The sequence below is a fragment of the Saccopteryx leptura genome, chromosome 6, assembly GCF_036850995.1.
Source record: "Saccopteryx leptura isolate mSacLep1 chromosome 6, mSacLep1_pri_phased_curated, whole genome shotgun sequence".
In the NCBI taxonomy this organism is placed as follows: domain Eukaryota; kingdom Metazoa; phylum Chordata; class Mammalia; order Chiroptera; family Emballonuridae; genus Saccopteryx; species Saccopteryx leptura.
Genome location: NC_089508.1, coordinates 160,486,287 through 160,498,782, shown reverse-complemented (window position 1 = coordinate 160,498,782; position 12,496 = coordinate 160,486,287). Strand labels below are relative to the sequence as shown.

Here is a 12,496-nt window from a genome sequence, read left to right as displayed (position 1 = left end):
GGCAGGGCACACAGGAGAAGCGCCCATCTGCTTCTCCACCCCTCCCCCTTTCCTTCCTCTCTGTCTCTCTCTCTTCCCCTCCCAAAGCCAAGGCTCCATTGGAGCAAAGATGGCCGGGCGCTGGGGATGGCTCTGTGGCCTCTGCCTCAGGCGCTAGAGTGGCTCTGGTCGCAACAGAGCGATGCCCCGGATGGGCAGAGCATCGCCCCCCTGGTAGGCATGCCAGGTGGATCCCGGTCGGGCACAAGTGGGAGTCTGTCTGACTGCCTCCCCGTTTCCAGCTTCAGAAAAAAAAAAAAGTGGAAGGCTAGTAGTAGGTACCACAGGGGATCCTCAGGTTACAACATAGTTTCGTTCCTGTCATAGGAATGTAACCCAAATTTTGGTGTAAGTCAAAACACACCCTAGCCTAAATTACTTACCTATCCTTAACACAGTTGTAAAATCATAACCTAGAACACAAAACACAACTAAGCCATAGAAAAAGGAAAAGGACATAAATATACTGTACTGTACACTACACTGCATATTCTACTGTGCGCAACCAAACTGTATCGTTTGCCCATGTAGTCTGTAAGTACCACCCTAATGGCATAAGCTAAAACACTCACATCTCAATTTTTAAAAGTTTTTATGGTAGTGAGCATCATAACCTTGAAATATTGTTATGTCGAGATTGCCCTGTAACCCGAGGAAACCTTGTATTTTGTTAACTGACCATATAAATGATAATAACCATTTATACTCTGCTATCTGACTTTCAATAATAGTAGGCAGAATTCAATTCATGTTTCCAACCTCTGCACTAATAATACTCTGAACAAATATAGCACCTATCTTCCCAGGAACACAGTTTCAAAGATATTACTTTATCAACTGGTAATGTTACCCTGCAATTTCAGCTGGCCCTCCAAGAACAGTTTTTTCCTCCTGCATATCTGATATGTTTGAGACTATATAATTAAATCATCACTTATTTTAAATTATATCAGAGCTATAATTAAGCTTCCTTAATTTTTCTATTCATATTCATACACATCACTTCTCATTCTGTCCACTTGATTTTCTTCTACCTATCAATTTTTTTCTCACACTCTTTCTCCCTACCTTTCCTTGATTAGTAAACATCAATTTATCCTGTTACTCTTCTTTCCTAAATAGGCCAGCATTCCTATTCCTACCTGTACCTGTTTAGATTTGGTTTGACAAAAGAGAACCAAGGACACTATTTCACTGTAAATCATGATCATGATGAGGTTCAGAAAGGAAGAAGGGTGAGTATCTGACATGGAGGATAAATAATGTTGTCAATGTAAGAAACGTCCAAACCTGTGAAATTTTTATGAGTTTATTTGAGTCAAACTGTTGACAATTCCAGTAAATAAAATCCCAACAGACTGAAATTATTCTCCAGAAAATGGCAGTTTCACCACTTATTTTATACATCAGAATCAGTGAGGCTGATATAAAGGGTAAAATCCACTGGTGATAGATTAGGGAGTTAGGAGAAAGCAAGGGTGGATGTGTGGAGAATCTTTGGGATTGGATAAAAAGTAAAATGTACAGACTCACACTTCTTTTACATAGTTAACAATTAACATGATAATAATAGCAATGAAAGTATCTGTAGGCTCTGCTTTAGTGTGGTGACGTGTACTGAGGGGTCTGGTAAAGGTTACTTTTATATTTCGAAGGCATGTTGTTCTTACATTTTAAAAGTATGTTATGAGGTATGTTATTGTAGATGAAAAAATAAAAAGACAATAGACAGGCTCAGTTAAGGTAAACATTGAAAAATATCTCCCTAGGAAACCTGCCATGAACTGCTTTTAGTTAGGATGTTTTAATTTCAGACCATCCTATGCAGTTACTTTAGGTCTCTGCATTTGTAAGGCTGCCATGTGGGCCTTCCCTGAGCTTATCAGGTTTAATAAGTGGCCCCATTTTCGTACACAAAGCAATAGTCTACCCTTTGTATAGAATCTTGAACAAAATCTGTATCTGAACATGAAAAGGTAGCAATTCTTTCTTGTTTTCATTCTTAAAAAGTAACATGCTCTTAATGTGAATGAGTCTGAGAACATCTTCCTTTATAAATATATCTTTCACTCTAAGTTATTATTTGTTAGTGCTAAAACAATGTTGAGACTCTTATAGACAGTAACCTCAAGAAGAATAGAGATTTTCTAGCTCAGTACCTTAACATTGTATCTGGTATAAAGTTAGTCCTTAATAAATATTTAAAAAATGAAGAAACAACACAACAAAACTGTATATTATGAAAAGAGGAAACAGTGGCCTGAGCAACATCCTATTTTTCTAATCAACTCTAGAGATCCAGCTAAATGGAGATACTTTTTTTTTATTTTTTTTATTTTTATTTATTTATCCATTTTAGAGGGGAGAGAGAGAGAGAGAGAAGGAGGGGAGGAGCAGGAAGCTTCAACTCCCATATGTGCCCTGACCGGGCAAGCCCAGGGTTTCGAACTGGCAACCTCAGCATTCCAGGTCGACGCTTTATCCACTGCGCCACCATAGGTCAGGCCAAATGGAGATACTCTTGACTCTACCCACAAAGAGAAAGCAATCACAAATATTTAGAATTGCATAGTGTCGCCCTGGCCGGTTGGCTCAGTGGTAGAGCATAGGCCTGGCGTGCAGAAGTCCCGGGTTCGATTCCCAGCCAGGGCACACAGGAGAGGCGCCCATCTGCTTCTCTACCCCTCCCCCTCTCCTTCCTCTCTGTCTCTCTCTTCCCCTCCCGCAGCCGGAGCAAAAGATGGCCCGGGTGCTGGGGATGGCTCCTTGGCCTCTGCCCCAGGCGCTAGTGTGGCTCTGGTCACAACAGAGCGATGCCCCGGATGGGCAGAACATCGCCCCCTGGTGGGCATGCCGGATGGATCCCGGTCGGGCGCATGCGGGGGTCTGACTGCCTCCCCGTTTCCAGCTTCAGAAAAATACAAAACAAAACAAAACAAATATATATTTTAGAATTGCATAGTGTCCTCCCCATTCTATCACTTTCAACATTGACCATACACCTCATTCAGAATTTAGGGACAGAAGACTACCTGTTCTTACCTCGACTGAATATCTCCTGCAGCTTTTGGTTACTGATCAAAGCATTAACTGTTTCTCTCAGTGCAGCATGTTCCAAAAGAATCTGGTTTTGGCTATCTGTTCCCATCTGGTAAAGATAAAAGAAAGCAACTGAATGTTAAAATGACTAGCAACAATATCTAACAGATGAGAAAAATCATAACCCTGAGGAACTTTATATCACCATTTGTCAAAGAATGTTCTACAGAACCCTAGTCTCCTGAGGTCTCTGAAAAAAATAAAGATGCTAAGATCAATTACATTTAGGAAATACAGTGTGTCCGTAAAGTCATGGTGCACTTTTGACCGGTCACAGGAAAGCAACAAAAGATGATAGAAATGTGAAATCTGCACCAAATAAAAGGAAAACTCTCCCAGTTTCATACCTATTCAGTGTAGTTCGATGTGGGCTCACGACAGATTTTTTTGGGCTCCTTATGTAGCTATCCCATATAGCCTCTATAGACTCATCACTGACTGATGGCCTACCAGAACGGGGTTTCTCCACCAAACTGCCGGTTTCCTTCAACTGCTTATCCCACTGAGTAATGTTATTCCTATGTGGTGGTGCTTCGTTATAAATGCGCCGATATTCACATTGCACTTTGGTCACAGACTGGAATTTAGTGAGCCACAGAACACACTAAACTTTCCTCTGTACCGTCCACATATAGACTTGCATGGCTGTGGGCTGCTCCGCTGTATTCATGGTATTACGTCATCATCTGCGCATACGCACATGCTGCCACATCATCCTACTGAAACTGGGAGGGTTTTCCTTTTATTTGGTGCAGATTTCACATTTTTATCGTCTTTTGTTGCTTTCCTGTGACCGGTCAAAAGTGCACCAGGACTTTACGGACACACTGTATATACTGTACCTTCCTACATATAATAGCACATTAAAGGCTCTGAGAAGACATACAGGAAAAAATCAGTTTAGGTCAGTATTTCTCATACTTATTTGACCACAAAATATTTTATTTCACATAAATATTTTGGCTTATTTTGATATTTATCCAACATTTACCAAGTGCCTACCCATATAATCACTAATATTATAAAGAGAATAAAGCAAGGTTCATAAAATAGATCTAATGATGGAGAAAAACATATCAACAAAGGAATCATCATGAATGTATCACAAATCTTTGCTTAGGAAATACTCCTCTTACTGCCTTGGTAAGACAGCAAAACTCTAAGAAGCCTCTTAATTGTTACATATCCCTTTTCTTTGTAACTAAAGATATATATCTCAGGTCTTCAATTTTTTTATTTTTTAAGTGAGAGAAGGGGAGATAGAGACAGACTCCTGCATGTACCAGATCAGGATCCACCTGGCAACACTATCTGGGGCTGATGCTCGAATCAATCAAGTTATCCTCAGCACCTTAGGCTGATGCTCGGACCAACCAAGCTATACTTAGCACCTGGGGCTGATGCTCAAACCAATCAAGCCACTGACAAAAAGACGGGGTGAGAGAAAGAAGAGGGAGAGGGAGGGAAAGAGAAGCAGATGGTCACTTCTCATGTGTGTCCTGACCAGGAATCAAACTCAGGACATCCACATGCCAGGCCAACACTCTATCCACTGAGCAAGCTGGCCAGGGCCAGCTCTTCAATAGTTAATGCTGCTCAGAATCAGCCCAAATTGCCAGTTGTCCTGTCTCTGACAAAAGTATAGGCCCCTTCAAACTCAAATTACAGAAGTCCCACCTCTGGGAAGCTACCTCTTCTCAGGAGACCCAAAGAATTTTGCTATTAAGAGTTAAGTGGTTTTAGGGTGCGGCTGCAGTGTGTAGAGCAGTGGTTCTCAAATTGTGTGCCAGGGTGCACTGGTGCGCCCTAGATTTCCAGGTGTGCCAAATGGTATTCCAGAGAAATATGTGCCTGTTGGGGACCAAAATACCAAAAGGGTTTTTTGAGTTTAGATTTTGGGGGGACAGAGGTGTAGGGAATTGGCTGGAAGCTGACAGTCTGCCCAACCCCCCACCTCACCTGCCTGATTAGGTTGCAAAAGGCTGTTAAGCTGTGGTGCTGGATTGTTTACACTACCCACCATGTTCCCCGGAAAGACTGGAGGCAAGTTTCTTCTAGCCTTTGTTTGGTATAAAGTTAAGATGATATATATGGTGGGGGTTTTCTGCACTCAACACAATTAAGAGTAAAAAGAGAAGAACTCTTCAAGGTATTGATGAGGAAATGAGAGTTTGCCTTTTAAATACATATATGCCCAAACATTGAAGAAATCACTAGGACACATAAGGCTCATGTTTCTCATAAACATAAGAATGAAAAAACTTAACACATTTGTGCCAGGACCTGCCGAATTTACTAAATCTTACTAAGAATGTATCTATATATATATAAAAAGATAACTTTTTTGTCATTTTTAAAATTTTTTAACCCCTTCTTTATGAATTCTAAAAAACATAACTCAAAAAATGTAACATAAAAATGTTTTCTAATGTCAGAATAAATTTAATTGTCGTATTTATTTCATTTAATTACCATAAAAGCATGCTTGAACTTTATATTTTTTCTTTAATATTTGACTTAATTATTATAACATATATCTCAGAAACTTGTATACAGTGTGCCTACAATTATTTGTAGGACTTTTAATGCACCATGACTTCAAAAAGTTTGAGAACCACTGGTGTAGAAGAAAGAAGCCTCAGCTACCAAATAAACTTTTCAAGGGAGCAGAAAAACTAAAAGGCACAAGGAATTACTAAGAGAAAGTACTTTGTTTCAATGCTAAAATAAAAAAGGAAAACACCATATTTATAACCAAAAAAGATATTAAAAAAAATAATTAAAGCCCTGGCTGGTTGACACAGTGGTAGAGTGTTGGCCTGCATGTGGAAGTCCTTGGTTCAATTCCTAGTTAGGGCACACAGGAGAAGTGCCCATCTGCTTCTCCACCCCCCCCCCCTTACTTCTCTCTCTCTCTCCCCCTCTTGCAGCCATGGCTCAATGGGAGCGAATTGGCCCTGAGCACTGAGGATGGTTCCATGGCCTTCTCTTTAAGCACTAAGAGCTCAGTTGCTGAGCAGTGGAGCAACACCCCAGATGGGCAGAGCAATGCCCCCTAGTGGGCGTGCTGGGTAGATTTCTGTTGGGTTGCATGTGAGAATCTGTCTCTGCCTTTCCTTCTCTCACTAAATTAAAAAAAAAGGGATTAACAAGGAGAGAAAAAAGCTTAGGACTAGACCAACTGTTAAGTACCTGGAACAGATGCAATCCATTAGCATCTGACAGGAAACGAAGCTCTCGATCCAGAAGGTATTCAACTGGAACCACAGAACCCAAACCGATTTTATCTACTAAGGGAGTGAAAGTCTGTGAAGTACAATGACAAGAAATTGATTAGCATTTGAAAAATAAAATAACACTTCAACGAAATCACTAACTTCAGAGAAACTATCCATTATTAATATAACTTTCACACCAGTAAATAAAGCATAAGTCATTGAAAACATTTCCAATCCAGCATGTGCCCCTCAAATAATCATAAAAAGCAAACTAGAGCAGAAAGTCAACTCAATCCTTTTATTTATAGTTAACAAAAAAAGAATGAGAAATTCCTCATTTTCTCCACAGATCTGACTAAACTTTTTGCCTAGCTTCAAGTGGGCTAACAGAACATTAAATTCCCAGAATAAAGAGTAACACCGGCCCTGGCTGGTTGGCTCAGCGGTAGAGCATTGGTCTGGCGTGCAGGAGTCCCGGGTTTGATTCCCGGCCAGGGCACACAGGAGAGGCGCCCATTTGCTTCTCCACCCCTCCCCCTCTCCTTCCTCTCTGTCTCTCTCTTCCCCTCCCACAGCAAGGCTCCATTGGAACAAAGATGGCTCGGGCGCTGGGGATGGCTCTGTGGCCTCTGCCTCAGGCACTAGAATGGCTCTGGACGCAACAGAGCGACGCCCCAGAGAGGCAAAGCATCGCCCCCTGGTGGGCATGCCAGGTGGATCCCGGTCGGGTGCATGTGGGAGTCTGTCTGACTGCCTCCTGTTTCCAGCTTTGGAAAATTGAAAAAAAAAAAAAAAAGAGTAACACCATTATCATCTCTAGAACTCCTAAATCTTTGTGAAGTTTTAAAAATAATTATTGGAATACTTGAGAGTAGGATCATCAGCATGATCCAAAGGTTGCTGGCTCCAAAGCCCAAGGCCACTAGCTTGAGTAAGAGGTTATTGGTTTGTCTCAAGACCCCACCGCCCCCCCCCCCCCCATCAAGGCATTCAAGGCACATATGGGAAGCAATCAATAAACAATTAAAGTGAAGCAACTACAAATTGATGTTGCTCATCTCTCCTCTCTCTTTCCTTTCCTGTCTCTCTCAAAATAAAAACTAAAATAATAATAATACTAACATTAATCATCATCATCACTGGTATAAATGTGCATGAGTTAATTCATGTTACTGTTTCATAAATAAATAGCCTACAGCCTGACCAGGTGGTGGCACAGTGGATAGAGCGCCGGACTGGGGCATAGAGGACCCAGGTTCGAACCCCGAGGTCCCCGGCTTGAGTGAGGGATCACAGACATGAGCCCAAAGGTCGCTGGCTTGAGCCAAAGGTTGCTGGCTTGAGCAAGGGGTCACTCGATCTGCTGTAAGCCCCCAGTACAAGGCACATATGAGAAAGTAATCAATGAATAAGCAATCAACAAACAACTAAGATGCCGCAACGAAGAATTGATGCTTCTCATCTCTCTCCCTTCTGGTCCGTCTGTCCCTATCTGTCCCTCTGACTCTCTGTCAAAATAAGTAAATAAATAGCCTACAAAATCACCCAAGGGCCCATATTCATTGGAGCTTCTTTCAGGGGTCGTCAAACTTTTTATAAAAACCGCCCACTTTTGCAGCGCTGGTCAACCTGGTCCCTACCGTGCAACCAAACAGCGCCGCGATTGGCCCATAATGAAAGCTGGAACACCCACTAGTGGGCGGTAGGGACCAGGTCTACCAGCACTGCAAAAGTGGGCGGTTTTTATAAAAAGTTGGAAAGTGGCCTTAGAAACACATGAAAAAAGACAGTGTAGCAAGTGATGATACTGTATAATCAACAGGTAAAAAAATATTTGTTTTGAATATTATTTAATTTAGTTAGCCACAGAAGAATTAGATTTTTTTTTTTAAGTTTAATTTTTTTTGCCTGACCAGGCGGTGGCACAGTGGTAGAGCATAGGACTGGGAAACAGAGGACCCAGGTTCTAAACCCCGAGGTAGCTGGCTTGAGTGCAGGCTCATCCAGCTTGAGCGTGGAATCACAGACATGACCCCATGGTCGCTGGCTTGAGCAACAGGTCACTCGCTCTGCTGTAGCCCCCTAGTCAAGGCACATACAAGAAAGCAATCAATGAACAACAAAGGTTCTGCAATGAAAAATTGATGCTTCTCACCTCTCTCACTTTCTGTCAGTCTGTCCCTCTCTCTGTCACACTCACACACACATACAAACACACACACACATTTAATTTTTAAGTTAATTTTTTTGTGTTTGTGTGGCAGAGAGAGGGACAGATAGGGACAAACAAGGAGAGAGATGAGAAACATCAATTCTTAGTTGCGGTTCCTTAGTTGTTCATTGATTGATTTCTCATATGTGCCTTGACTGGGGGGCTACAGCAGACCAAGTGACCCCTTGCTCGAGCCAGCGACCTTGGGCTCAAGCTGGGGACCTTGGGGTCTCGAACCTGGGTCCTCCATATCCTAGTCCGACGCTCTATATCCAATGCGCCACCACCTGGTCAGGCTAATTTTTAAATTAATTTTAGAAAGAGAGGAAAGCAGGGAGAGAGAAACATCAGTTTGTTGTTCCATTTATTTATGCATTTTTAATGTGTAACCATTTTTGCCAACACTTTTTTTTTTTTTTTTTGTATTTTTTCTGAAGCTGGAAACGGGGAGAGACAGTCAGACAGACTCCCGCATGCGCCCAACCGGGATCCACCCAGCACGACGCTCTGCCCACCAGGGGGTGATGCTCTGTCGCGACCAGAGCCACTCTAGCGCCTGGGGCAGAGGCCAAGGAGCCATCCCCAGCGCCCGGGCCATCTTTGCTCTAATGGAGCCTCGGCTGCGGGAGGGGAAGAGAGAGACAAAGAGGAAGGAGGGGGAGGGGGGTGGAGAAGCAAATGGGCGCTTCTCCTATGTGCCCTGGCCGGGAATCGAACCCGGGTCCCCCACACGCCAGGCCGACGCTCTACCGCTGAGCCAACCGGCCAGGGCCCACTTTTTTTTTAATATAGAACACTTCACAAATTTGCGTGTCATCCTTGCACAGGGGCCATGCTAATCTTCTCTGTATCGTTCCAATTTTAGTATATGTGCTGCCGAAGCGAGCACTCCAACGCTTTGCTAAAAAAGGATAGACACAAACAAATGGATATTCTCAGAATTAAATATTATATATAGTACTATATTTTGTCTGACTTAAGAAACCAAAATTTAATAATTAAAAAAAAAACTTTAAGCCTGTCCTAGGTGGCACAGTGGATAAAGCATCAACCTGAAACGCTGAGGTCACAGGTTTGAAACCCTACGTTTGCCCAGTCAAGGCATATATGAGAAGCAACTACCAGTTGATGCTTTCTACCCCACCCTTCTTTCTCTTCTCTAAAAACCAATAATCTAAACAAGAAATAAATGCAGTTAAAAAAATTACTTAGAGCACAAACAAGAAAAGTAAAAATAAACAAGTGAAACTACAACAAACTAAAAAAGCTTCTGCACAGGCCTGACCTGTGGTGGCGCAGTGGATAAAGCATCGACCTGGAAGTGCTGAGGTTGCCAGTTCGAAACCCTGGGCTTGCCTGGTCAAGGCACATATGGGAGTTGATGCTTCCAGCTCCTCTCTCCCTTCTCTCTCTCTGTCTCTCCTCTCTCTCTCTATCTCTCCCTCTCCTCTCTAAAATGAATAAATAAATAAAAATTAAAAAAGCTTCTGCACAAGCACAAGAAATGATCAAAAAATTAAAAGGCAATTATAAAAAAATAGGAAAGGCCTTGGATGGTAGGCTCAGTAGTAGAGCGTCAGCCAGCACGTGGATGTCCCAGTCAGATGTCCTCGTATGATTCCTGGTCAGGGCACACAGGAGAAGTGACCATCTGCTTCTCCATTCCTCCCTTTCTCCCTTCTCTTTCCCCTTCTGCACCCAGGGCTTGATTGGAGTGAGATGTCCCTGGGCACTGAGGATTGCTCCATGGGCTCCGCCTCTAGAATGGCTCCAGTTGCAAAGAAGCAAAACCCCAAATGGGTGGAGTATGGCCCCCTGGTGGGCATGCCAGGTGGATTCAGGTAGAGCACATGTGGGAGTCCATCTCTCTGCCTCCCTGTTTATTACTTCAGGGGAAAAAAAAAAAAGATAAAAGAGCTGTGGCCTGACCAGGCAGTGGCGCAGTGGATAGAACATCAGATTGGGACATGGAGGACCTAGGTGCGAAACCCCGAGGTTGCCAGCTTGAGTGAGGGCTCACTGGCTTGAGTGCAGGCTCATTGGCTTAAGTGGAGGCTCACCAGCTTGAGTGTGGTGAGTGTGGGATCATAGACATGACCCCATGGTTGCTGGCTTGAACCCAAGGTCGCTGGCTTGAGGAAGGGGTCACTCGCTCTGTTGTAGCCCCCCTCCATCAAGGAACATATGAGAAAGCAATCACTGAACAAGTAAGGAACTGCAATGAAGAACTGATGCTTCTCATCTCTTGCCCTTCCTGTTTGTCCCTATCTGTCCCTGTCTCTGACTCTCTGTCTCTGTGAGATAAAAAAGGGGATAGAGCTCTAAAAAAAATAAAGGTAGGTCGGTTGGTTAATGTATTGTCCTGATATGCCAAGGTTGTGGGGTCAATCCTCAATCAGGGCACACACAGGAATCACCATAGGAATGCATAAATAGTGGAACAACAAATCGATATCTCTCCCTGCCCCTAATATTAATAATTTTTCTAAAAAAGGACAAAAGATAACTAGTGCTAGAAAAGATGGAGAAGAGGAAACCCTTAGGCACTGTTGGTGGGAATGTAAACTGGTACAGATACTATGGAAAACAGTATGAAGGTTTCTCAAACATTTAAAAATAAAGCCTGACCTGTGGTGGCGCAGTGGATAAAGCATTGACCCGATCACTGGTTTGGAACCCTGGTCTTGCCTAGTCAAAGCACATACGAGAAGCAACTATGAGTTGATGCTTCCAGTTCCTCTGCCCTCCCTACCTTGCTTGCTCTCTCCTCCTCTCTCCTCACTCTAAAATCAATAAATAAAGTCTTAAAAAATTTTTTTATATAAAACTACCATATGATACAGCAATCCCACTTCTGGGTAAACATATGAAAGAAATTAAATCACTATCGCAAAAAGATATTTGTACTCCATATTCACAACTTATTTACAATAGGCAAGACACGGAAACAACCCAAGTGTCCAGTAACATGAATGGATAAATAAAATGTGGTGTGGCCCTAGACGGTTGGCTCAATGTAGAGCGTCGGCTGGCATGTAGAAGTCCTGGGTTCAATTCCCGGCCAGGGCACACAGGAGAAGCGCCCATCTGCTTCTCCACCCTACCCCCTCTCTTTCCTCTCTATTTCTGTCTTTCCCTCCCACAGCCAAGGCTCCATTGGAGCAAAGTTGGCCCAGGCACTTAGGACAGCTCTACGGCTTCCACCTCAGGCACTAGAATGGCTCAGTTGCAGTGGAGCAACTCCCCAGATGGGTCGAGCATCCCCCCCCTAGTGGGCATGCCAGGTGGATCATGGTTGGGTACATGCGGGAGTCTGTCTGCTACAACCCCCCCCCCCCAGCTTCTCACTTCGGAAAATATCAAAAAACAAAAAAAAAACAAAAAAAACTGGTGGAGTGTGTGTGTACACATGAATATTATTGAGTCATATAAAGAAAATCCTGCTGTTTGCAAAAACATGAACGAAACTTGAGGACATTATGCTAAGTGAAAAAATCAGAGAAAAAAAGAAAGAAATCGGAGAGAGAAAGACAATACTGTATGATCTCATAAACTTATACATGGAATCTAAAAAAAACTGAACTCGCCTGACCAGGCAGTGGCACAGTGAATAAAACGCTGGTCTGGGATGCTGACGTCCCAGGTTTGAAACCCTAAGGTCACCGGCTTGAGCAAGGAGTCCCCAGCTTGAAAGTGGGACCATAGATATGACCATGTTTGCTGGCTTGAGCCCAAAAGTCATGACTTGAGTAAGGGGTCACTGGCTTGGCTAGAGCCCCCCAATCAAGGCACACATGAGAAAGCAATCAATGAACAACTACGTGCCGCAACTATGAGTTGATGCTTCTCATCTCTCTCCTTTCCTGTCTGTCTGTCCCTGTTACTTCTCTCTTTCTCACTTAAAAATAAATAAATAAATAAATAAATA

General features: G+C 43.0%; 1 protein-coding gene and 1 non-coding gene across 2 annotated transcripts in view; both read right to left on the bottom strand.

Moving 5' to 3' along the window:
• KDM3B (lysine demethylase 3B) overlaps nucleotides 1-12,496 on the bottom strand; it is a 97,794-nt gene that overhangs the window by 50,839 nt on the left and 34,459 nt on the right. Inside the window, exons 3-4 of the mRNA XM_066344757.1 lie at nucleotides 6,331-6,444; nucleotides 3,082-3,187 (exon numbers count right to left, since the gene is read on the bottom strand). Coding sequence (XP_066200854.1) covers nucleotides 3,082-3,187; nucleotides 6,331-6,444 — 220 coding nt within the window. The remainder of the gene's footprint in view (nucleotides 1-3,081; nucleotides 3,188-6,330; nucleotides 6,445-12,496) is intronic.
• LOC136377771 (U6 spliceosomal RNA) lies at nucleotides 9,351-9,457 on the bottom strand. The gene has a single exon (XR_010746403.1). It is a non-coding gene; the product is annotated as a U6 spliceosomal RNA (small nuclear RNA).